We start from the raw sequence: 27,239 nt of genomic DNA on the forward strand, positions 1-27,239 counted from the left end.
TCTGCTTTCTTTTCTCTTCAGGAGCCTCCAGACAGGTGGCTTTGCCTGGGAGGGAGAGGTAGAGAACAACGCATATAGCAAGGCTACAGGGGTGGCCCCCCAGCACAAGTACCACCCCACCGCAGGCAGCTACCAACTCCATTTTGCCCTGCAACAACTAGAACAGCAAAAACTTCAGTCCCGGCAGCTTCTGGACCAGAGTCGAGCTCGGCATCAGGTGAGTAAAAATAAGGCTTTTCCATGTGCTAGTATCTTCCTTCTGTTGGTTTAAACAAAAAAATTTTTTTTTTCTTTCATGAGAAGTGTGGAAGTAGTCTCTCAAGTTTACCAGGGCCACTGTGGCTTGAATGGTTGGTTCATGGGGAAGTCTACAAACAGGGAAGTAATGTTCTGAAGCCATCCATTGGCTTTGTTGAAAGGTGATGCTGAACCAGTTTTAACATCCTTTCTTTCATTTCAGAGTTTCAGCACAAAAATCTCTTTTGTAATATTTACCCTTTCTGTTGCCTGATCTTATTCAGTGATTTCTCAAAGGTTCTAATTCCCAGATACCTAAAAGCCAGCGTTTTAAAATGATTTTTTTGGAAGTTGCTCAGTTGTGTCTGACTCTTTGCAACCCCATGGACTGTAGCCTACTAGGCTCTGCCATCCACAGGATTTTCCAGGCAAGAGTACTGGAGTGGGTTGCCATTTCCTTCTCCAGGGGATCTTCCCGACCCAGGGATTGAACCCAGGTCTCCTGCATTGCAGACAGACGCTTTACTCTCTGAGCCACGAGGGAAGTTCACAGAGAAAGGATGACTTCACAAAAATAAAAAATCAGGTCATGAAGACTTAAACTTTTCTTGATGATTTGGGATTATCATTAGAATCAGTTACCATGTTTTTCCCTAGTATCATGGGCATCCCTTGTGGCTCAGCTGGTAAAGAATGTGTCTACAATGCAGGAGACCCTGGTTCAATCCGTGGGTCGGGAAGATCTGCTGGGAAGATAAGAGAATAGCTACCCACTGTAGTATTCTGGCCTAAAGAATTCAAGAGTCGGATACGACTGAGTGACTTTCGCTTTTCTTCACCACGCTTTTCATGTTCTGCTTGGATGAATCCATACTGGTTCTGTGAGCTTCCCTCATATTTGTGTGAAGAAATATATTGGCTTAATCTCTTGTCATTTGCTCTTATAAAAATGTAGTATGTAGTGTGCGCTGATTTGTGCAAAATTAGTATTCACTCAAAGGTAACATTCCCAAAGTTTTTTTTTTTTCTTCTAATAAAGCAATTATCATTATGCTCTCTATTGTCTTTTCAACTACCATCCAGGTCCATAAGAATTTTTATTTTTTTCAGTATCATTCATCACTTGAAAATCTTTATCTGTGGTAATATAATCTGTATATTATATTGTGTTTAGTCACTCAGTCATGTCCAGCTCTTTGCTGTGTAGCCCACCAGGCTCCTCTGTCCGTGGGGATTCTCCGGGCAAGAATACTGGAGTGGGTTGCCATGCCCTCCTCCAGGGGATCTTTGCAACCCAGGAATCGAACCTAGGTCTCCCGCATTGCAAGTGGATGCTTTGCTGTCTGAGCCACCAGGGAAGCCCATATATTATGTTGATTCTTTGTAATCAAGAAATCATAAGTGCGGGCATTTGTGAAGTCTTTTTTTACTGGAGAAAAATTCTGACTTCTTATCTGTAAAGCTGGAATACACCATCATCCCACTACCCTCTGTCACGTAGAAATTTCTTTATTTAACCAGTCTTTGTGGAGGATTTCTGTGGTTGTCCAGTGGTGAAAAATCCACTTTCCATTGTTGGGGATGTGGATTTGATCTCTAGTCAGGGAACTAAGATCCTACCTCCTGTGGAGCAACTAAGCCTGAGCACCGCAACTGGAGAGCCTAGTCAACGAAACAAAAGAAGCCTGTGTGATGCGACGAGGACCCACTACAGCCAAAATTAATAAATAAAAATAATATTTGGGATAGCAGAGACATGTAGGCCAGTTTTTGAACCTTTTTTTTTTTTTCATTTTGGCCGCACTGCCTGGCTTGTTGGGGATCTTAGTTCCCTGATCAGAGATGGCAGTGAAAGCAGGGAGTCTCAATCACTGGACCGCCCCCCGCCCACCCACCCACCCAGGGAATTCCCTAGAGCTTTATTCAGGGTCTTAAGAATTCCAGTTCAGGAGACAGATTTGGGTAATACCAAAAGATTATTCCCAGGAAGAGAAAGAGTCAGGGGCTCAAGGCCAAAGCCACAGGGTTAGAGTTGTTCTGTGCAACCCTGACACACGGAAGGAAATGTTTGTCCTTCAAGGATAGGTGGTTATGAGTCATTTTAGGGTAAAGGACCAATAAATAAATAGACTGTCACAAGTTATCTTAGAGGATAAGGGTCCCCTAAGCATCTTGAGTTTCTGGAACACTGGGCAGATGTTCTGGATGCCTGTGTTAAGACAAGGAGCAGTTGAGGTTCAAATTCCGTTCCTGCTGAGATGTGCAGAAGCCACACTTCCTCAGTGGCCTCCTAGCTTCATTTTAGAGAATGCTCTTAGCAACACCTCCATTTTTATTTTTTCCCACCGTATGTCTTAGCTGTGTTTGTTTTTTTTTTTTAATCTGTGTGAATTTCTTAAAACTTTTAAGACTTCTGAACCCCATGCAGTTTGGATTACTCTAGAATGCCAGCTTGTAATCAGATGCTGGATAGTGGAAATATACATAGCCGTATTTCCCTTGTTTCAGTAGAATCTAGACAGTTGGTCCCTTTTAATGCTCCCATACCCTGAAATGGTGGATGATTAAAAAAAAAAAGGTGATTGCAGAGCACTGAGAGTTCTGAGGGAAAAGACAGTTTTGCTGATTTTCACTTTTAGAAACTGCTTCATTGCTAAGTCCTTCTCATTCTTTTGATTAGCTTCCAGCAACTCACATTCCTTTGAAAACTCAGAGTACTGCTATTCTTGTGTGGATTTTCTTTTTTTTCACTGAGGATTATACTGACCTAGTTTCACTGAACTATGAAGTATATGGAAAATATGTTTTTTAGAATCTGTCAGAATACCTGTTTTAGGGAGAAGTCAGAACTCCCAAGAAGGGAGTTAATCTCGTGTCTCCTGGAGAGGGAACAGAACCTCATTTATCATAATTTTATATATGTTTATAACATCATTTTATTTTTTCCCCCTGTTCTTCTAATCCACAGTTGATTTAGGTAAAAATGAGTAGGGGTGAAGTTTGGGACTGTGGGAGAGAGTGAAAGAAACTACATTCTATTAGCTTGAAGAGTTTATAACTACTAAAATAACAAATAAGTTATTAAGTTATTCTTCATGTTCTAACATGAAGAATATTTAGTAACTTAGAGCACTTTATTTCAGAGGATTTTAAGAAATACTCCACAGAAAGAGCAAAGCCCTGTTAGATTTTTAAGCCTCTACTTTAGCTCAGCTTGTGATTATACTGGACCTGACCTTTATAAATTACAGCCAAATGATTGATTGCCTGAAACATGGTTTGCCTTCTCTGTGTGTCCTGTATGTCTGTCTTTGGGTTAACCCCCTTAGATAGAGATGATTTCTCTGATGAACTTATGCTTTGGATTCAAGTTGCTAAAGTGTAGACAGCCATTGATATAAGTAACAGTTTGGTTAGTTGCCTGTTGGAGAGCTGCTGCTGCTGCTGCTAAGTCGCTTCAGTCATGTCCGCCTCTGTGCGACCCCATAGACGGCAGCCCACCAGGCTCCTCCGTCCCTGGGATTCTTCAGGCAAGAACACTGGAGTCGGCTGCCATTTCCTGCTCCTGTTTGAGAGCAGTGGATAGAATGGAAATCTGATTTACCTAGTATTAATTCACAAGAGAAATATGTTTATGGAATAGGACATTAAACGGGATCTTATACTGTATTGTGGGGCTTCCTTGGTGGCTCAGACAGTAAAGAATCTGCCTCCAGTGCAGGAGACGCTGGTTCGATCCCTGGGTAAGGAAGATCCCCTGGAGAAGGGAATGGCAACCCACTCCAGTATTCTAACCTGGAGAATTCCGTGGACACGGCAGCCTGGCAGGCTACAGTCCATGGCGTCTCAAAGAGTTAGTCCCGACAGAGCGACTAATACACACGCAGACTATGTTGTCTTCTGGTCTACTATTACACGTGGACGGTATCTTTCATAGTGATCTCCTGGAAATGCTGTTGGAAAAATCATGCAGCCTTTCTTGCATTGCATTCAAAGGAAGTTGTCTATCCTTTTTGCACGTAGCTTTTTGAAGCTCTCAGGAAGGAAAAGTGATTCAGGATATGAGTTTGGAAATGGACATCTCTAACCATTCATGCAGTGTAAGCCTGATCCTCATCTCTGTCTAAAATTTCAATCAGAAGTCTAGAAGTTGCTGTGTTACTGAATCACTCATACAAAAGACTGGTCCTAATATGGACCTGGGAGAGGAAAGTCACCTGGAGCCATTGGCAGAGGCTTCTAGGGCCAGAGGTACAAGGAAATAGGTATGATCCAGTCATTTGATAGAGAACATGATCAAAACAAGATAAAATTGAAACTATGAGCAGTTTATAAAAACACGGTTCTAAATCAGAGCAGAGATCAGCAAGCTTTTCCTGTAAATGGCCATAAAGTAAATATTTTAGGCCTTGCAAGCTGTACATAGGGTCTGTGGTAACTACTCAGCTCTACCAAGGAAAATAGCCATAGACCATGTAAATGAATGAGTATGGCTGTTTTCCAATAAAACTTTCTTTACAAAAACAGATGGCAGGGGATTTCCCTGGTAGCTCAGTGGTAAAGACTCCATCTGCCAGTGCAGGAGACACAGGTTCCACCTCTGACCCGGGAAGATGGCTCATGCTGCAAAACCAACTAAGCCCATGCACCACACTGTTGAACCTGTGTTCCAGAGCCCAGGAGTCACGACTGAGGCCACGTGCCACAACTGCTAAAGCCCGTGTGCTCTAGAGCCCTGCTCCACAGCAAGAGAAGCCACCACAGGAAGCCTGCACAGCACAACTGGGGGGTAGCTCGTGTGCAGCAGCAAAGACGTAGCACAGCCAAAAATAGAATAAATAAATAAATAAAATTATTTTAAAAATGAAAAACATGGCAGGCTGGATTTGGCCTGCAAGCCCTAGTTTGCAAACCCTTGGTTTTGAGCACCAGAAGCCCTTGAAGGGTCTGTTAAAACATCAGTTGCTTCTCTGACACCATTTCTGATTCAATAGGTTTGGGATCAGTTCAGTTCAGTGGCTCAGTCATGTCCAACTCTTTGTGACCCCATGGACTGCAGCACGCCAGGCTTCCCTGTCCATCACCAACTCCCGGAGTCCACCCAAACCATGTCCATTGAGTCGGTGATGCCATCCATCCAACCATCTCATCCTCTGTCGTCCCCTTCTCCTCCTGCCCTCAATCTTTCCCAGCATCAGGGTCTTCTCAAAGAAGTCAGCTCTTTACATCAGGTGGCCAAAGTATTGGAGTTTCAGCTTTAGTATCAGTCCCACCAGTGAACACCCAGGACTGATCTTTAGGATGCGCTGGTTGGATCTCCTTGCAGCCCAATGGACTCTCAAGAGTCTTCTCCAACATCACAGTTCAAAAGCATCAATTCTTCAGTGCTCATTTTTCTTTATAGTCCAAGGTTTGGGATGGGTGTCAATAATTTCCATTTCTAAGTTCCCAGATGATGCTAAGACTTTTCTTCTGAGAACCACTGAGCTAGAAATTAGAAGTATCTCCTTTTCATTGTTTCTCCTGTGTCTTTTGGAAGGGAGGCTGGTTTTGTTAAACTTAGTGTTGCCCTTATAAAACTTCAGGCAGTTTTTTTTTTTTAAAGGAACTTTGTTTCCATCTTTTTCACTTCATCTACCACAGCTTCCTTACCAATAAATTTTCCAAACTTGAAAACTTCCTGTTCATTCCTCTTATCAGGGTACATTTTGCCCAGCAACCACTGCTCTCAGGATTCCAGTTTTATGAGGGACGAGAGATAAGTAACGGCACAGATTCCTCCCTCTTTGTTTTAGTAAGAATGGCCAACACTTAATAAGCACATATGGTGGTCCAAGCACTGTTCACGTGCTTTAAGGTATATTTATTCATTTAAAATGGGTTCCAGGATAGCTGAGGAAGTTGCGGGATCTTGGCCATCTAAGGGTGGTTCAATGAATCTGTGTGTTGATGTATCCCAGGGTATCTTCTCTCTGGTTTCCCTCATTGCTTCCCACTTCCTTCTCAGACTGGCTTCCTGCCCTTGAAGGAGAAGGATTTAAAAAAAAAAAAAAAACAAACTTCTCTGTCAGCTGAGCAGGGGGACCTTCTTGGGCAGCGGTGACTGCTGGCGACATGAGCATGAATAACCCTCCCTGCTGGGGTCTGCAAGGAGGGCTGCACCAGCTGTGAGGCCCGACTGACCTGATTCTAATTGCCAACATCGAGCTGATGTTATTCTTGGCCCAGGGCAGAGCGATTACTCAGTAGTTTCTGTTAAAGTGATTCTTTGTTAAAGCTCTGCTCCCAACCCCCATCCTCTGGCCCTCCCACTCTCTCCTCTACCTATTCCAGTCTGGAAAAAAAAAAAAAAAGAAGCCCCAAAAGCCGAAAATTAAGGGTATTTTGATAGTCGAGACAGAACTGCTGAAATTTCTTTTAACAACAGGGGGAGAGAGAGGATTTTAACTACACCTTAATTTTTCCCTGGTTTCCAAAGCCCTTCCATTTTTAGTAGATGTAATTTTTAACTTTGCAAAGTAACTCAGGGTAGGAGAAAACCTTGCATCCACAGTTCCTTCTTGCACTCTGTCTGCCTTCCTTCCCCATCCTAAAATGCCCAATTTCACTTCAGCTCAGCCAATAGAAACTAACATCCCGAGACAAGCAGGGCGGGGGGCGCAGCTCAGCATTCACTTGAAGGGGTCTTTCAGTACAATAGCAACATCTTGGGTGCCGTGTGTAATGAGACATCTTGAGTGCCATATGTAATGAGCTTTTTGCTAACGGCGTGTGTGTATATAAGCACAGCTTCACAGGTGTGGGAAGGGTTCCCATATAAACCCAGCCAAGTCTTGTTATTCTGCTCCTAAAAGTTCATTGCATGTGTCTAGAAAAATTGTGCATACACACCGCCCTCCCTCCCCCTGTCCAACTTCAGCAATGAGTACTTCAGCCTTCGCTGCTGTGTGTTTGTGTTGTGGGGGAGGGGGAGGCAGGCACCCGGGCTTTTCCAGGCAGTCAGCAATAACATGCTAGCTCCTCAGCCTGACCCAGGGAGAACCAACAAGCAGACCAGCTCTGCAGGGGGAGTCTTTCTATGTCTTCCCAACAAGAGTATCTGGGAGGATGGTTGGGCATGGGAATTAGGGGGGTAGTCTGGGCACAACCTCAGGCCAGTGCTTAAGTTCCTGGAGCAGGCTGATTTGAACTTCCTAACCTCCTGCTGCTCTGTGTTGTTTTGTGTTGTTTTCATTTGGTTTGGGGATCTTTTGTGCAATTTTATATTTCCTTCTGACCTTTATTGGGAACTCATCTAGTTTGTTTATGATTATGATTGTCTTAGAGCCATTCGATTTAGCGGATTTTGCCCAAACTAACCTCTTCTTCCATAATGACACTCCATTCAAAATACGTGATAATACACGTAAAACCGCATTCAGGTGTTCAGAAACAGGCACTGTGGACAGGCTGTGGAGTCAGATACTCCTGTTTCAATCTGAGCCCATAACCTGCGCCAAGCTCTTTAAACCTCCTTGAACCTCGGTTTCTTCATCTCTAACATGGGGACGATGATGTGTATCTGTGGGTTTTCATGAGGACCATATTCCTCAGGATGTTTCCATGTGCCCAAGCACTAAATGTGCAGTGGTATTTGTATAATCGCAGTGAATCGTCACAACTGCCCTCTTATAAAAACAGAGCATCACGTATGTGGCTTTCCCAGGCTCACAGAAGTGACAAATAAACGGAGGAGCTGGGGTTTTTGAATCCAGGCATGTCAGCCTCCAGCATCTAAGCTCTTGGCTATCATGCTGTATGTATTATCGCACTTCCCAGGTGGCGATAAAACTAGTGGTAAAGAACTCGTCTGCCAGTGCAGGAGACATTAAGAGATGGGGGTTCGAGCCTTGGGTCAGGAAGATCCCCTGCAGGAAGGCATGGCAACCCACTCCAGGACTCTTGGTGGAGAATCCCATGGACAGAGAGCCTGGCGGGCTGCAGTTCATAGGGTCGCAAAGAGTCAGACACGACTGAAGCGACTTAGCACGCGTGCATGCAGATGTATTATTACATTTTAAATTGCAGTTCATGTGTTCAACAGGTACTTATTGACACTCACAAAGCTATTTTGAAAACTTAATCTCAGGTAATTTAACTAGTCTCCTGCTAGGCAGATACACTGTTGCAAAAGAAAAGGTCTACTAAATGTGTGTTACCCCAGTTACCTCAAATTCTTAATTAAAGAAATGTCTTAAAAAGGTGTTTCAGGGTTTAAAACTCTTAGAAATGGCCACAGTCTACCTTCCGTTGGACTTTTATTATTTAGGAACAATGTCAGGGACCACTGAGTTTTTTGGTTTTTCACTGCCGTGTAATCGCTTTACAAGGTTGTGTTGGGTTCTGCTGTACAGCAGTGTGAATCAGCTGTGTGTATACGTTTAGCGCCTCCCTCCCATCCCCCCCTCCCACTCCTCTGAGTCGTCACAAAGCCCCAAGCTGAGGTCCCGTGCTGCATAGCAGCTCCCCCCTGGCTGGCTGCTTTGCATGTGGTGGTGGATATGTCAGTGCTCCTGCATCAGTTTGCCCCACCCTGTCCTTCCTCCACTGTCACAAGTCCATTCTCGACATCTGGGTCTCTGTTCCTGCCGTGCAGATAGGCTCATTGGCACCATCTTTCTAGATTTCATATTTATATATTAATATACTGGATTTGTTTTTCTATTTCTAACTTACTTCACTCTGTATGATACGCTCTAGATTCATCCACATCACTACACGTGACTCAATTTTGTTCCTTTTTATGGCTGAGTAGTATCCCATTGTATATATGTACCACATGTTTATCCATTCATATGTCAGTGGACATCTAGGTTGCTTCCATGTCCTGGCTTTTGTAAATAGTGCTGCAGTGAACGTTGAGGCCTATGTGTGTCTTTTTGAGTTATGGTTTTCTCAGGGTATATGCCCAGTAGTGGGATTGTTCTTGCAGCATCCTGAAATATGTTCTATGAGTTTGAAGATTCAATGTGTGGGTTGTTATTAATAACATAGGAATTATCTCTTCAGTGATCAATTTGTCCTTTCAACCCTGTTTTTGTTATTGGTCATATTTTTTAAATTTTATTTTTTTAATATAAATTTATTTATTTTAATTGGAGATTAATTACAATATTGTACTGGTTTTGTTACACATCAACATGAATCCGCCCCAGGTGTTCTATGATGGTATTTTTGAGAAGGCTATCAGGAAACACGGCAGGTGTCTGCAGATGTGAATACCACAGATGTTGCTTTTGTGATTAATCACTAATCACTTTTGTGGTTAGTATTATGCTTGCTTTCTCAATAGATTTCATAGAAATCTGATTCTTAATGCACTGTTACAGTATAGACATCGGTTCATTATGCTGATTCATTACTACTAGTAATAGAAACCCCTTGGTTATTACCAGAGTGTTTTCTAAGCTGTTGCTTGGAAGGAGGAAGGTGAGAGCAAGGAAACAGGTGTATAGTGAGTGCCTTTTGTATGCTAGGTGTAGTAGTAGCTCCGTTCCACTAATGAGGAAACTGATGCTCAAAAACTTTAAGTAACTTACACAAGGTTGTACAGCTAGCTTTATTGCAGTTATAATAGACAAGCCAGATCAGAGGGTTCTAAAGCCCTTTTCCAGTCTACCTCCCTCCCCGATGAGTAAGTGACACTTCATTTTCTCCTTGTTTTATACATTTATCATCAGTCAGATAAGGCATTTGAGTTTTATTGTTGCTGCTGCTATACATCCATATGCACAAATATTAAAGGAAAGGTCAATACAGTGAATCAAACTCAAAACCCCACTTGGCTGTAGTTATGTTAAGAGACAACTCTTCACCTACCAGCTGCTTGGGATTGACCTTGTTTGTTGTATACCCTTAAAATGTGGGCTCTGCTACAGTTGCCTGGTGGCCAGTTCCCTTCCCTCCCCTCACTCTCTGACCTCTGGCTTTTTTCTGTTTTTCTGTGGGCATAAGAGGGACTCACAGCAGTAACTTCGTGTGAAATGATGAAAGACTTCATCTTTAAACACAAAGAACCCCATCCATCTGTGATGGATGCAACCGCAGGAAAAAACTTAATAGCTCTATGACAGCAAAGTTTATATAAGATAAACAGTAGGTCAACGTGTGATATTCTGAGCCAAATAAAATAAACTATACATTTGAAGACAAAGGCAAGTTAGTTATTTAGAAACTGAATTTAAAGTTGTAAAGGAACATAGAGATTACCTTGTCTAATTATTTCATTTACTCATCAGAAGATATGAGGCAAACACATTATTAGGAGAACAAGGGCACTGATATAGAAATAATTCCGTAAAACTACTAGTAAATAAAATATAAAAGAGGCAATTGAAAGTAAGGCTATGAATTATTTTTTTAACCAATTGAACTCTCAGTCTGGGGTCATTGGTCATCTTTTGAGGTTACCTTTATTTATTATACATGCACACACACATATTCTTGCACACTTTAACTTTCCAAGTAAGTAACAAAGATTTGCTTATGCACAAATTTTTTTCAACCATTTTTTCTTGGAATAAATTAAGTGAAATCTCTGTCTTTTAAATGCATCTGGTGAAAGCTGGACACATTGCTAGGTTTGCTTTAATTTTGCTTTGGAAGGGAGATAGATTTAACTTCATTGCAGCTGATGTGAAAAGGGAGTCAGCATGGCCTAAATGAGGAAGGCAGTGTAGTGTGGCGGGGCCACGGAATAAGACTCCTCCCGGGACTTGCCATCATGGACAGACCGTGGAAGCCTTTTGTGCTCTGATTTCTTCTGTAGATGGAAGTGATGATGGGACCCGCCATAAATGGCTGGGAGCGTTATATGATACAGTATGTAAAGCGCTTAGAGCAATGCTGACTGTGATAAAAACTCAATAAAAAGGTGTTGCTCTTATTGCTATGTATTACTTCATTTTTCACTGTGGTAAAAAACACATAGCATAAATTTGCCCTCTCAGAGATCTTCATTTATTGTGCAGTACTTTCACCTGTGTGCATGTGGTTGTACAGCGGATTACTAAACGTTTCCATCTTGCATAACTGAAACTCCGCACACACTAAGCAGCTCCCCACGTCCCCCTCCGCCCAGCCACTGACGTTCACCACTCTGCTTTGTGTTCCTGAGAATGTGATTACTTTGGATTCCTCGTATCACTTAAATCTTGTCGTATTATTTTGTAGTGACTGGTTTATTTCATTTACCGTAATATCCTGAAGGTTCACTTGTAGTTTACGGCAGGATTTCTCTAGTTTTTAAGGCTTAATGATACTCTGTCACATGTATACACATTTATCCATTCATCAGTCTATAGGCATTTAGACTGCTTCCACATCTTAGCTACTGCAAATAAGACTTCAGTGAACCTGAAAATGCAGACATATCTTCTATTGTATATTACTTTTAACCTTAAATGTACATATCTCTGGGGCTTCCCAGGTGGCTCAGTGGTAAAGAATTCACCTGCCAACGCAGAGACTCGAGAGATGCGGGTTCAATCCTTGGGTCGGGAATATTGCCTAGAGAAGGAAATGGCAACTCACTCCAGTATTCTTGCCCAGAAAATCCCATGGGCAGAGTAGCCTGGTGGGCTACAGTCCATGGTATTGCAAAGCTGGACATGATGAGCTTGCATGACTGAGCAAGCATGAATGCACATGTCCATAGCATTATAATCTCAACTTGGGATTTTAGTCAAACCCCTCATGCCAGAAGGAGGAATTGGTTTGAATGATATTTGAGAAGGTGGCTTAGAAGTTCAAGGCTCATAAAATACTAATTAGCTACGTTTTAAAAAACTAGTATTTACTTATTTGGACAGCAGGAAATTATATGCAGATTATTGCTAGAGAGAGACATGAGGAGAAAGAGTAAAAAGAATGATTAATAGTACTATGGTAAAATGGTTAAAATAATAATATGTTTGTCCAAAAGCATAAATGTCTTATAAACATTAGAGAAAAAGAGAAACAGCATGAGCAACAAATTAGAAGCCAGCTTTCCATAGGACATGTTGTATTTACTTAAATAATCAAGGAAAGGTAAGGCAGTTATTCTTCCAAACATACTGGTGGAAATATAATCAGTACAACCTTTACAGAGGGCAGTTTGAGAATATGTATTTAAAAAGATGTAGAAGCAGCAGCAGCCTTCTGATCTAGCTATTCTGTTTTAAGGAACTTATTTTAAGGAAATGATGCAGCATATATCAAAAGGTAGAAATAACATGATGTTTATCACAACACTGTTCTTAAATAGAGAATCAACCTGGCGAAAACTTCTGTATGTGTGTGTGTGTGGTTTCAAAATGAAAGTATAAAATTTTAGGGGGCCTACTTTTTCCCACTTAAAAATGTATTGGAAACTTAGTTCCTTAATTGCATGTATGGATCTACTGTGTTAGTTCACAGTATTATACTGTTGGTGACTGGTTAAGTAAACTATGATAAACTGTAATACAAAATGTTATTTAGTTGCCAAGTCATATCTCACTTTTTTTGTGATCCCGTGGACAGTAGCCTGACACGCTTCTCAGTCCATGCAATTTCCCAGGCAAGAATACTGGAGTGGGTTGCCATTTCCTTCTCCAGGGGATCTTCCCAATCCAGGGATTGAACACACGTCTCCTGCGTTGGCAAGTAGATTCTTTACCACTGAGCCACCAGGGAAGCCCAGGAGAAAATAGATAGCCATTAAAAACAGTGATCTAGATCTGCCCTGTAGATAGGGAACCAAATGCTCAAGATAGATATTTGAATGAAAAAAAATTTCAAAAAAATCAGATATCATATATGAATTTTTGTAAGCCCACAGAAAAAAATGTATCATATGCATAGAAAATAGGTGATTATACACAGAAAAGAGTCTAAATATTACTAGAGGTTATCAGAGAACAGAATTCAAAATGACTTTTAAAACAGTTTTCCTTTTTTGTGTGAACGTGTTTCAAAAAAAACCATTAGTCTGCCAAATATTTCTGAGCATTGAGGGAGGAAAACAGAAAGCAATGCAGAACCTACAGTCATTGGTGTCTAAATTTGCCCTCAGAATATAAATCTCTCCCAATGTATGACTGTCATTTGGTTGGGTGGTGGGGCTGCTAGTGAGGGAATGTCATCAATGTGATGTCTTAGGGCTAAGTAGCTTTGTGACCATGGGGTGCAGCCCTGGCCTTAGCTAGCTGCCTCATAGTAGGACTTTGTTTGTAACACCTAGCCCAAGATCTGTTCAAGTGTCTCAATACTACTGAGAAATCAACCGAGAGACACTGTTGGTATCTTTGTACGCTTAGTTGCAGGAAGTCTGAAGCCTGTAAGTATATTTGACTATCTCTTTTTAATGGCCTGCATTGTTGCTCAGATGTTTTTAGGTACAACTGATTTAGGGGCTGCCTGAAGCACAGTGTTTTCAGTTGCTTGGTGAATAATACTCTCTTCTCAATTGTTCTGTCCCAGTAAGCACCTGTATTCACATCCTTCAGAATAGGTCACTGGAACTTCTAAGAGCCTTCTTTCCTTGTTGCTAAAGGAGAAAAAAATTCTTAACTGGTTTTAGAAATGGGAGGGAATGCCAGAGGACTTCCAGATCTCTTTGGCATCTCAAAGTCCTGTCTCAGTGCCCAGGTCATCCGTCTCTCTCTGTATGAACCAGAGCATCTTCAGGGTTTCTGCCCCATCCCTGTTGAGGTCCTAGCATTACCCACTGCTGGTTGCAGTACTGGAAGTTGTACTCTTTATCTTGCTCAGCTTTCAGACTTGCCCCAGGTGACAAACACTGTGAAATGAAGACAGCCAAGAACTGCATATAGGATGGGATGAAGACCTTTTGGAAGCTTGATTTTGCCAAAATAGATACAGCTACCCTTACCCTCTCCCTGGCTTCCCTGGTGACTTAGATGGTAAAGAATCCACCTGCAGTCCGGGAGACCTGGGTTCGATCCCTGGGTTGGGAAGATCCCCTGGAGGAGGGCATGGCAACCCACTTCAGTATTTTTGCCTGGAGAATCTCCATGGACAGAGGAGCCTGGCGGGCTACACAGTCCATGGGGTCACAGAGTCAGATACAGCTGAGCGGCTAAGCATAGCACTGTCCCCCTGCCTTTTTTATAGCATTGTATGGTTGCACGTAATGTGTTCTTTGCGTTGAGCAACTCTCAGCCTGGTTGTAGTAAAGATGAATGATTAGCATCTTACCTTCTCAGGGAGATAAACCATCCAGTACTTGAGTTGCCAGAACTAGAAGCTGTGTTATGGGAACTTTATCCAAGTTAGGATAAAATCTCACATGGGGAGAATGATGCATAAAATGTTTGCTGTTCTGATAGCAGAGAAAAAGGGGTACAAAGTGACGTTAACCAACTCAAATAGAGATTTCATATTTGCCTGCTTCATCTACCTTAATTTTTGAAAAATGAATTTAGAGAGTTATTTCACTGCAGGGAGGCATCCAGTTATACTCCATCACCAAGAAGCCCGAGTCAAGACTGAAAGGGGTGTTTCTCTGGAAGGGATTAAAACACACACATACACCACACAACCTCCCAGAATTTAATCTCTGAACGGTATTATCTTTCAAGTAAGAGAACCCAGATCTTGCTTCCATGTGGCCTTCCAAGTTGCAGTCTGTGTTCTATCACAGATTCCTCCTTCCCACCCATGATTACCCTTCTGTTGTGGGAGAAGGAGGGCCTTTCCAGTCTTTTGTCTGGGGCCAAGCCAAGCTTCCAACTGTGGTTTCCTCTGAGTGTCCTTGCTGAAGCATTGCTGTTTCCCACACCCAATAAAGAGGCAAAGGCTTGCGTTTGTTGACCAGGTCTTGAGTGGAGGCTAGTGCTGATACAGCTTTCACATTCCCAGGACAGTGACTGGTGACAGTGCAGGCCCCACCCCTGGGTTAGCCCACAAGTGCAGAGTGCTAACACTCTGTCCAGACCTCACAGTTCTTAGAAATTATATGACGAGAACTTTATATAATGCTCCTGTTTATTTATGAATGAATACCAGGACAAAACAGTTCACATAATCTGTCATAGAGGTAGACTTGTAGGATTAGGGTCAATACAGGCTGTGGTTGCTGGGGAGGCGGGTAGGGGTTGGGGAGGCTGACTTCTGCCAATATTCTACACACATCTATATGTCTTCTTTTATCTTTGCCTGAGTCCTTTCTGGTTTTCTTCTCATCAGTTTTGATTACTTTAATCTCATTCCACTTAGCCTTGGCTTTGGTGCAGCATTTGGGAACTTGTCTGACACATTACTGACTTCGGGGAATTTTGGATGGCATAGAATTACAATAATTTCATTATCCATTCAGTTTATGAGCGTATGATCCCCAAATGACAAATGAGAACCTAGAAGCTTTTTACTGTATTTGGGAAGACTCTCTGCTATTTTTGAGATGCAGTTACATTTTTATTATATTGAAGCTGAAACAAGCTTGACTCTTTGGTCGATTGAGAATTGTCTCTCAGCTCAGTTAGGATTCCATTTGGCTGCATATAATAGAACACTTCCCACCCATGGCTGTTTAAACAAGTTAAAGATTTATTTTGTTTTCCCTGTGTAACCAGGTATCTAGAGATAGAGGTGCTCCTAAAGTCCATGGTGCGGTCAGGAACCCGTGCTCCTAAAGTCCATGGTGCGGTCAGGAACCCGTGCTCCTCCTGTCTTTATCCTCTGCAGTCCTTAGCAAGGAACTTCCACCTTGCTGCTTCTGAGTACATGGCCACATTCTGGGTGAAGAACGGCAACAGTGCAGGGTGACAGCTGTGTGCCAGCCAGCCCAGTCTGCCCCCTTTGAAGAGCTTTCCCAGAACTGCACCGGGAAACGTCTCTATTTACCATTCAGAACCAGGTCACGGGGTTATCTCAAGGTACAGGAGGGACTGGGAAATAAAATGTTCTAGGTGGGCACATGTTTTACCCAAACGAAATCAGGACAGTTCTGGGGGGAAGAAAAGAAGAATTATTAGTATCCAGGCAAGTGAGTCTCCTAAGCAATAAATTCTCCTAGTTTATTTTGTGGTTTTGAGGTAAAGACTCATCTTATTACTATGGAACAAGTGTCTGAGGTCCTGCCACAGTATGTGCATCTAGGAAGGTAAATTTATTTTCATCTGGAATCTGAAGAAGGGCTTAATTGTGGCTGAATGTAAGTTGAACACAAAACACACGAGGCCCTTTCACTATTCAAACTCCAGAGAGCGGTCCTACTACGAGATAGGATCTCTATGTAAACACAAACTTGTCTATTTTCTTGTATAGGAATTTAGTAGTTGGTATAATATGAGGTGCTTTTTTCTTCACTTATGGAGTAGATGTTTATTAAGCACCATTTGTATACAAATGGTCTTCTTGGCACTGTTGCTGCTGCTGCTAAGTCGCTTCAGTCGTGTCTGACTCTGTGCGGCCCCATAGACGGCAGCCCACCAGGCTCCCCAGTCCCTGGGATTCTCCAGGCAAGAACACTGGAGTGGGTTGCCATTTCCTTCTCCAATGCATGAAAGTGAAAAGTGAAAGTGAAGTTGCTCAGTCGTGTCTGACTCTTAGCGACCCCATGGACTGCAGCCTACCAGGCTCCCCTATCGGTGGATTTTTCCAGGCAAGAGTACTGGAGTGGGGTGCCATTGCCTTCTCCCTTGGCACTGTTAGTGAAACAAAAATTAATCAGGTACAAAGGCAGGCATTTCCAGTATGTATTGTCCAGACACAGAAAAAAGTATGTATATAGGTGGCTGTGATACAAGGTAATTGTGCTAAATGTGATAAGACAGATACAAATGCAGGTTTATAAGCGTTTAGAAGAGAAAAAGGCTGTTCTGCCAGAAAGAATTGCGTAAATATGATCTGGGGAACCTACACATGTGCTTTCATTTTATGAGTTTGCTTTTGCAGCTAGTGAGCATCATCATAAGACTGGAAAAATATGCTGGAAACACAGAACCAACCACCATTCACAAGTCATTGCAGATAAGCAGACTTGCATGTCAGCCACCCTTTGGTTCCTCAGTACACTGAGGTGGTAGTTTGGGAAGGAAGGGGGCATTTCCATTTCTGCTGTGTGCCTGGGGCTTTGATTTATTTCAGGAAACCTTTACTGAGTGCCTGGGCTGCATTTGCTTGTTGATCTTCATCTAATCCCCTACAGTCCAGCCAAGTGATTATAATTGCTGATGAGGAAGCTAAAGCTCAGAGAGGTTAAGTAACTTGAAAGGTCACCCAATTTATAAGTGACAGAGCCTACATTTTGAGTCCAGGCATACCTGACTATGGGCTTCCCTGGTGGCTGAGATGATAAAGACTCTGCCTGCAATGAGGGAGACCTGGGTTCGATCCCTGGGTTGGGAAGATCCCGTGGAGAAGAGAATGGCTCCCCACTCCAGTGTTCTTGCCTGGAGAATTCTACAGACAGAGGAGCCTTGCAGGGTACATCCATGGGGTCGCAAAGTTAGACACGACTGAGCGTGTCCGACTTATCACCCCTTAACCACTTGTCTCACCTGACTGTAGACCCATGTTCCTTTCCACTTCCATGAGCCTTTGCCTATTGCTGATGACCTAATCTGGTCTTGAAGCCATAGTAAGTGTTGAACAGTCACTTCTTTCTTCAACACAGTCTAAAGGCAAGTCCTCAAACCAGCTGGGCTTCATTTGATATTTTGATTTATACTTAGAAAGTTAATCTGCTGCCTGCTCACATCTTATTAGAACTTGACTTACTTTTGACTTTTCAATAATTTATTTTTAGAATCAGTTCATAAATAACTACATTTAGATGGTATAAAATTCAAAAAGACACAAATAATATATAGTAAAAAATTGGTTTCCCTTTTCCCCTAACCCCTAGCTAACCAGTTCTTTTCCATGGAAGCTGCCAGTTTTTGTTTTTAATCCTTTCAGAATTGTTCTGTGCAGATACCAACATGGTAAACATCTTTGTGTGTGTATATTGGCATATAAAGATATGTTTATAAGTATCCTTTTTCACACAAATAGAAGCTTACTATACTCCCTGTTCTGATCGTGCTCTTTTTATTCATCTTTTTATTTGTATTTAGATGTCCCAGGAAGATTTTTTAAACAAAGTTGAAATATGGTTAAGCTGTCACCATGGCAATGTGTATTGAATAGATGTTCTTCCTGATGGCAGTTCAATAAAGAATGTTTTTATTTCCACGAGTTCTTCACTAGCAGTGGTTTTCCTCCTCTGCTTCTCATCCAGTGAACGTGTTCATAGAGGGCCAGTGTAGACCTCGTCAGCCCTCATGGTCAGTTCTGGCTTCCTCCCCATCCTGAGCAAGGCATCTTGCGAGCACTCGTCAGTCTAAGCTCACTCATTGGGAGGTTGTGGGGTCACCCTTTCCTGCCACCCTCCTTCCTTCCAATGGAATCTCTCCCATAGATTTTTAGGCCCTTAGATATGGTGCTTGAAAGGAGTGGATTTCTTTTTGAGCCAGTTCCACAAGCTGGCCTCTGCTGCACCCCTTGGTTACAGATGGCCCACACCCTTGCTCCCACTGCCCGCCTCCCCGGGTGCAGCCCTGCACTCTAGGCTTTGTCCCTGGACTCAGGTCTTCCTTGGCGCCCCTCCTCCGGTCAGAGATAGAGGCAGGTGAGCCCCTCTTCCATTCCCTCTCAGGTGGCTTCCAGAGATGAGGACCATTTCAGTCCAGTTGGTCTGTAAGAAAGTGCCGTGAGCGTCCACCTCTGAAATCGCTTTGCTCCTTGTCGAGCTTCTCAACCACACACATTCCATCCGCACAAGAATGCCGACTACCCCTGCTGCCCCGTATCTGCCCAACCAGGGACCTTTGGACACACTTTCCTGAAATGGGCCATTCCAAGGCATTAGTGTAGAAGGACTGGTTAACACTTCTTTACTAAAGCTGCTCAGTTCATCTTTTATATCTCAAAAACTAAAATTCATAAGGGACAGAAATACTGCTGGTGTAGTTTACCTAGAAGGTGAATGTCTCCTGAGAGCATCTGATATTCCTTCAGGTCTTGCCATGAGAAAATGACATTTCTCCCATTGCCTCTTGAAATGTAGTGCCTGTAGGTGGAAAACAATTGCCAGAAATCCTTTAAATAAAAAGTCCTATGTCTTTTGTCACTTATATTTTCTTCCTAATATCCTTTTATATTTAAAGCTTTTATGAGGCATGCATACTGAAAGCAGTGTTAACATATTTCAAGAATCAGTAACAAAATTTGTAACACACACGAAAAACTATTTCTAATGAGGTAAATATGTTGCAAGACTTGTTTTAAGCCTCTCTCTGAGGAAGTAGACAATTAAGTGTACATCCTTCCTGCAGGTATGTGTTGGTATTTGTGATGTCTAGATGGTGATTTTGCGATCTTCATTTAGTATCTGTAGGCTTACCTTCTAAGCGAAAATACCCTTCATGTCGTAATTTTACTTTAAAAGTGTTTCCAAGTGTAGGTCTTAACGTTAATCTTTAGGTCATCAAGGTGTTACTACTCCACACTGGGTCCTTCTCTTTCCTCAAAGGTGCAAGCCTTCTAGAGGAGTTCAGAGTTCTGTGAGTGGGCTGGAATTGAGTCAGGTTCAAGTCACTTTTGTTCTCTGCCATGTTCTTAGTACTTAACACTTGACAAGAGGCATTCATTAAATTCTTGTTGAATTTAACAATGAAGGGAAATACTAAGACCAAGAGAGACCAAATGCTTCTCTAATTCACGTCTATGGACAATACATAGTACCCAGCTGCCCTGAGTCCTAGCCCAGTGCACTTTCAACAAGACCATCTCCACTCTCTGCTAAAAGAGATTTCCCTTCTCTGAATCTAAACCTGCACTGGCGTTATTGGAGGAAATGTTTTTTCTTTAAAGTTGCTTCATTTGAATGATTTCCCTTTTCCTTTTGTCTTCCCCTCAGGATTGCCAACCAGTTATTCACTTACAGCAAATGGACTGTGAAGAATATCTCCATCAATCTTCTGTTTTTCTTTTTCTCGTAGGCGATCTTTGGCAGCCAGACACTACCTAACTCCAATTTATGGACAATAAATAATGGTGCAGCTTGCAGAATTCCAAGCGCCACAGCCAGTGGCCAGAAGCCAACGACTCTGCCACAAAAAGTGGTGCCACCTCCAAGTTCTTCCTCCTCCCTGGTCCCCAAACCCCCATCCAATCACAAACAAGTCCTCAGAAAGGCAACCTCCCAAAGGGCTTCCAAGTAAGTTTTCGGAATTCTTCTGTTCACTTCCTTCTGAGTTGTATCAATTCTGTGCTAACAGTGCTCTTTATTTATGGAGGCTCAAGACAATGTGTACTGCAGTGCTGAAAAGAACACCTGATGGGGAGTAAAGGCCAACTGTTTTCCCAGCCCTGGCTGTGAGCTAGAATCACCGGGGGAGCTATTACACCATGGCCAGCGGCAAGGCTGTCCCCTGTGAGAGGGGCAGAGACTGCTCCTTAAAGTGCACCAAGGGTAATGGTGAGCATTGCAGCTGGCAGGTTCAGGGTCACGGCCAGATGACTCTTGTGGCCTCCAGCAGGAGCCTCAACCAGACACAACACCTGGTAACTGCTGAACTGTGGACTCGGAGGAGGGAACTTCCTCCTGGATTATTCTTCTTTCAGTCATTCTACAGAGTTAGATCTTTTCAATTTCATGTAAAATGCAACACTCTTCCCTCACCTCCACCCTTGTTTATTTGTTTTTAGGCATTTGAAAGGGAAGACATAGGATTGAGATTTCATAAGATGAATTAACTTCATTGACATTAGTCATCAGGCTCTGTGAGGCAACAATGTTTCTAATACCTTTTGTCATCTTCCTATCTTGCCTGAAAAAAAAGACGTCTCTGTACCTACATCACATACGTGTTTTAGGTCACGTTCTTCACTCTATCTCCAGCCATTTTCCCTAGAAAACTAGAAATGGGCTGGTAAAAAAAAAATGTTTTGGCTTTAGCAACCCCTGACCATTTAAAACTGGGGGACTTACCAAAGCTGTCCAGAGGAGGAGGCAACCCCTGATGGATGAACACCTAGAAGAGATTTGTGTATTTCTGTTGCTCTCCTTGAGGGTCCCCATTTGTTTGTCCTTCACGAAATCAACTCAAATTGTAAAAAGGAATCCTAGGGCACAGAAAAAGCAGTTCGTGTTTTCCGCCCCTTGGATAATGAATCATATTCTGGATTTGGATTGAAAAACAATCCCTTGTGGTTGTTTTAACTATACTGCTGCCAGATTCGTTTACTCAGCAAATATTTATTCAGTGCCTACTAAGTGCCAAGCACTGTTCTAGGAATAACTGGCATCATGATAACTTTAGAGGACTCTCTGGAGCAGTAGGACAGTTCAGTTTGTTGTTGAGAGCCAATGGCACGACAGGAAGGATTTGTGGCCCCTCTGAGTTCCTTAAGGGCGCAGCCCCCGGGGCCCGACTGCCTGTGTCAGACCCCTCTTCACACTTGATTGTTGCGAGATCTTCAACAAGTTGCAATTTACTTAAACTCTTGGCTTCAATTTCCTTACTTGGGACTTCCCTGGTGGTCCAGTGATGAAGAATCCACCTGCCAACGCAGGGGACTCAGGTCTGATCCCGGGTCTGGGAACTAAGATCCCACTTGCTGTGGGACAGCTTAACCTGTAAGACACGACTGCTGAAGCCTGCATGCTCAGAGCCCTTGCTTGGTAACAAGAGAAGCCACCCCAGTGAGAAGTCCTCTTGCCGCAACTAGAGAGCCTAGACAGCAGTGAAGAGCAACACAACCCCCTAGAATTATTTGTTCCCTTATTTGTGGAAATAATATCTGTTTCATAGGACAGTTGAGAAAGATGAGCAGACTTAATATATGTAAAGTACATCGAACAATACCTGGCACACTTCAGACCTCTGTAAGTCTTAGTAACCATCATAAGCATTCCAAAAGCACACACTCCTTCCCAGGTTTGAAAAGCCCACAGTTAGGTGGGGAAATGAATGTTGAATTTGCGAGTGTGCTGTTTGCCGTGATCTTTCCACTTATTGCTGGGATGGTCTGTGGTGGCCGGTGAGGTTCGTGTGCTGGTGGAGAGGGGGGCTCTGTGGGCAGGAGCGGGGCCAGACATTGGAGGACTCCGCTCACTGCCCTGAACTCACTACTGGCAGGAGAGCCTTCAGACTTCTGAGATGGAGTTGCAGCTCCATGGACAGGCTTTGCTCTCCTGCATTTTTGTGGTTTCTTGTCTCTGACAGGCAGGAGTGTGGGAAAACCGGAAGCAGCTCAGCACCAAAAAAGCACAAAAGAGGGAGGAAAAACAAGATTTCTTCAGAATTAAAAAAATATAATCTAAGTATCAAAAGGCATGCTGTTGAGGCGTTGTTCCAGGAAATAGTTTCCAATTTGCCTTTAAAATTCTAGCACAAGTCTGTGAAGCTAAGTAAGTTAGCACTAGTGGAGACCTGAACATCCTTTCCTTTACATGAAAAATGTAGGGCTTGAGGACCCCCCTGTTTTCAATATGTTCTCAGACTTTTAGGAAGAAGAATAGCACTGTTTTTCTCTGAACTGACTCAGTGAAAAGTTCTCCCTAGGAAGCATCCAGATAAAGTTTTTTGAAATAATCTTTTCATGTAAGAATTATTTTCGATTTGTAAAGCTACTACACATAAAGATACGTACACTCAGTTTTCCCCACGTTAACATCCTATATTGCCATGGTACATTTGAAGACACTGCAATACGAGGAAACTGTCACCCATACATTACAATAAACTAAACGCCATACTTTATTGGGATGCTGAAGTTATTTTTAATCTAGAGAAACCTTTCACGGCTTCTGAAATCAGGATCCTAAGTATCAGGTGACATATTATTATTATTGTTTTTCCAAAGTACTTGTTCCTAGCCAGCATAGCAAGTTACTTGACATCTGTGTGATTCAGTTTCCTGTTTAAAATAGAAATGATAATAGTACTAGAAGGCAATGGCACCCCACTCCAGCACTCTTGCCTGGAAAATCCCATGGACGGAGGAGCCTGGTAGGCTGCAGTCCATGGGGTCGCTAAGAGTTGGACACAACCGAGCGACTTCACTTTCACTTTTCACTTTCATGCATTGGAGAAGGAAATGGCAACCCACTCCAGTGTTCTTTCCTGGAGAATCCCAGGGACTGGGGAGCCTGGTGGGCTGCCGTCTATGGGGTTGCACAGAGTTGAACACGACAGAAGCGACTTAGCAGCATGGGGTTATTAAGAGAAGTAAATGAATTGATGAATGTCAAGCACAAATACAGTGCCTGGTACATAGTAAATACTAAATAAGTTTTAGGTGTTATGGCTAATACTAAGACGATACTCCAAGAAATTTTCACATAATTTTTTGCTTTCTTCCTACAAAATGTGTTGCTTCGTTTGATTGAGCTTATTGCCACCCTGATGCGGGCTTGGTTCATATTAATCAGCCCTCAGTTATGACTGGCGATACTGAGTCACACTCAGGAATGCCATAGTTGTCCCAAGAGACACAACTAATGAGAAGTTGTAATGAGCTTTTGACCGTGCCAAGCCCTGTGTTTTTGGGTTGAACTTCAAACCTCTCCTAGCACAGAAGTTGGCACTGGACGAATATAGAAGCAATTTCCAAGAGCATCAAAGTTTCCACATCCTAGAGGGTTGAATTTAGAAAACAATAGAACATAAAAGATGGAATGTCTTTTGAATTTTGGTGCAAAGGGAGTTGAGTATCAGAACAGTGGAGTCCTATTTCTTTATAATAATAGTCTAGTCACTTTCCCTCTAAAGGTTTCAATTTCCTAACTGTAAAACAAAACTCACTGTCCCCACTGAATAATTAACCAAAATAACTTGTTTTCAGTCTGTTCTGTTGAAAGCTTTTTTTATGAGCACGTTTATTTTTTAATCCTGACGCTTTACAGCCATTTTCCCCATCCTTTCTTGGCCCAGCAGTTCTTGGTTATAGTTCTCAGATTCATAGACTTATATTTCCTTTAGCTAAATCTCACTTGTCAATTCTGTGAAGAGACTGATTTAGATTTTTTTTTTTTTGCCTTTTCCACAGTGCCAATACCATTTTTTGATCTCTCCTCTCTAATGTTTGTAACACTTCATAATTTAGTACCAACTTCAGATCCTCCTTTCAAAACTATTTGGGGTATTTCTTCCAAGCAGTCAGCTTAACTAGGAAGGATGAGAGCCGCTGAACAACTAGATGCATATGAACTGTCTCTTCCTTGTAAAAGACTTTTTTCCCAGAGCCAGAATCATACTCTCCAGGAAATATACAGAAAGAAATCTGAGAAGATTAGTGTTTGAGAGGGATGTGGGCAAAACTCATAGACTAGAGATGAATTTGGAAAGGCAGGGTCAAAGCTGTTTGCCTTGGGACTTCCCTGAGAAAAGAAAACTGCATGAGAAACACCAGACTCAACGAAAGGGCTTTCCTTTAAATAGCTGGAGTTACCTTTCCTTGCCGGGTTTTAGTATATTCTGCATCAGAGTGACCTCAGTAGACTTCGAAGCCAACTGCTATTCTGTGTCAGCACCCAGGACAGTGGTGTTTGCTAAAGGCTGCTAGGGATTAGGAGGCAGGAAAGCTGTCCCAAACCCAGGAGCATGTTAATCCAAACACCAATTAATGTGACCTCAACATTTGGTCAGCAGTGTGATGGAGATGCTCACATTAATGTCAGAAAAATATAAAAATAAGGATCAAGAAAAAAATATGTTGTATCTTTTTAACAAATGAGTCATTAACAGGAGGCAAAGTGATCAGGAGTTAAAATGGTCCAAAAGTAGGGTCTTGAGGTAAGCATTGAAGATGTCATGTTGTAGGTTATTAACCATCTTTATCAGCTTTTCAGTCTTATTATGTGTAGCTTTGAGAAATATGATTGAAGCTGTAGTGTATCCATCCTTAAATATGAGATTCCTAATTTGTGTACTTCCCAAATAATATAGCCATAGGCTCTTAGTGCTGAAAGAGAAAAACCTGGAGGAAGGCGCCGTGTAGGGCTTTGGATACAGCAAGGTACACAGATGGACAGTGGCAGAACCAAAGCCAGAATTCACATCCCCTACTATGCTAACCCCACACTCTTCCCAGTACATATCCCCTATGATGCTAACCCCATACCCTTCCCAGTAGACCACTGATTTCAGAGACCCTCCCACCAATCTATTCACATCTATTCTGTGCAGTAAGGGACAGATTAATCATCCTAAAATAGTGCCTTTGGGAAAATGCAGTGTCAGCACTTAGAAACTTCCTTCCCTTCCTTTCCACATTAGTTTTGCCACTTAAATGGCCAATGAAATGCTCAAAAGTAGGAATAGTTAGTGTCACTGTCATAGTGAGGTGTTGGAAAAATGTCCCTTAGATGCAGCACAAGAAGGATTGAAGAACAGCACTGAGAGCTTGACATACTGCCTGTCTGTGGGAGTGCAGTGTAGGAAAACACGGGGAGCCCTGGGATACACCAGACAGGGCCCTCTCACTCTAAGGGGGCAGGTGGAGACAGAAAGAGCCGGGGGCCAGGTGAGGAGCCACCACTTAGGCTCTTTCCTTTACTAGCTCTCAGCATTTGGACCTCAGTGTATCTTAGGATTTGCTTTGGCCATGATGACGATGACATCAGTCTGCAAATAGGTACTCTAAATCACATGTAACCAATTGTTATCATTGGAATTATGTATGGTCCCGTGGGGAGAGAAATACATGAGACTCATAGAATGATGAATCTTCCTTTGGTGATTTTATACTTAGATAATTTAAATTAAAATCTTACTTTTCTTTCATCCTTGCTGAGACATTAAAATGGTAATGTGACTGTTGGGTATTTCCCATCTCTCACTTCCCTTCTATCTTATCTGATTATGAAAAAAATCCCTTTTAAAAAGATTTGAATAGGAACTTCCCTGGTGGTCCAGTGGTTAAGAATCTGCCTTCCAGTCCCTGGTCAGAAAACTAAGATCCCATATGCGTGGGGCAACTAAACCCAAAGGCTGCAACTACTGAGCCTGCGTGCTCTGGAGCCCACACGCCACAACTAGAGAGAAGCCCGTCTTATAACAACTAAGACCTGATGCAGTCAAATAGATAAATTTAAAAAAATTTTTTTTAAGATTTGGATAGAAACGTAAAATAGCCTTTGATAGAATTCATATCAGTTCCTCTGTGATCGTCCGTCCTTATTGGCAAACTCAGACTTTCTTCTCTGAGGATGAGCAAATATTTTAAAATCTCCGGGCCTGGAAATAGATAGTATAGCTTTAAAGAAAGATCCATGGAGAAGATTCAGAGGAGCTGTCCACCTCCAAAGTAAGTTTAATCAGGAAAGAAAACATTTTAGAAAAATCCCTAGTGTGCATTGGTGTGTAGAGCTCGAAAAAGCTATCTGAGAGCAAGTAGTCTGGGGTCTGGAAGGATTGAATGGAAATGAGAACACCTGAGTGAAAAATTGGATTAAACGTGGTGAATAGAGATTGGGTGCTGCACAAAATGGAATTAGTGAAATTCAGGACAAACTGTTAAAATTCTGCCAAAATTCTGAGGAAAAAAGTGTACCAAGATAAAAATGATGAGAGAAAAGATAGATTCAACCTAAAATAATGAATTCCAAAATGAAAACAGAATAGTCATTATTATAGGCAAAATAGATCTAACCTGAGGACATAAAGGGTTTTGAACAGTATAATTAATGAGATTAAATTAATAACATGCAATTTTATGCCCTGCAGAGCTCCCATGGAATATTTTTCAAAACTAAATGATTTTAGTATAAATCTTCAAAAAACAGAAATTATGCAGTCTTCATTCTCTGACCACTTTATAATGAAATGAGATTTTAAAATCTGGACAAATGCTCAAATAAATGTAGAATGTTAAAATACTCTTTTAAGTAGTTTAGATCAAAATTATTTTGGAAACTACATTAAAAATAAGAATTGTACATATCAAAACAAGATAGAAAAGCCCATTCTAGACACTTTCATTTAGCA

The 27,239-nt window shown here is 42.1% G+C and overlaps 1 protein-coding gene across 1 annotated transcript in view; it reads left to right on the top strand.

The window, feature by feature from the left end:
• The window catches only part of TTLL5 (tubulin tyrosine ligase like 5), a 307,681-nt gene that overhangs the window by 207,451 nt on the left and 72,991 nt on the right, over nt 1-27,239 (top strand). The window contains exons 30-31 of the mRNA XM_052646434.1: nt 22-217; nt 20,247-20,464. Coding sequence (XP_052502394.1) covers nt 22-217; nt 20,247-20,464 — 414 coding nt within the window. The remainder of the gene's footprint in view (nt 1-21; nt 218-20,246; nt 20,465-27,239) is intronic.

The sequence above is a fragment of the Budorcas taxicolor genome, chromosome 10, assembly GCF_023091745.1.
Source record: "Budorcas taxicolor isolate Tak-1 chromosome 10, Takin1.1, whole genome shotgun sequence".
Classification (NCBI taxonomy): Eukaryota; Metazoa; Chordata; class Mammalia; order Artiodactyla; family Bovidae; genus Budorcas; species Budorcas taxicolor.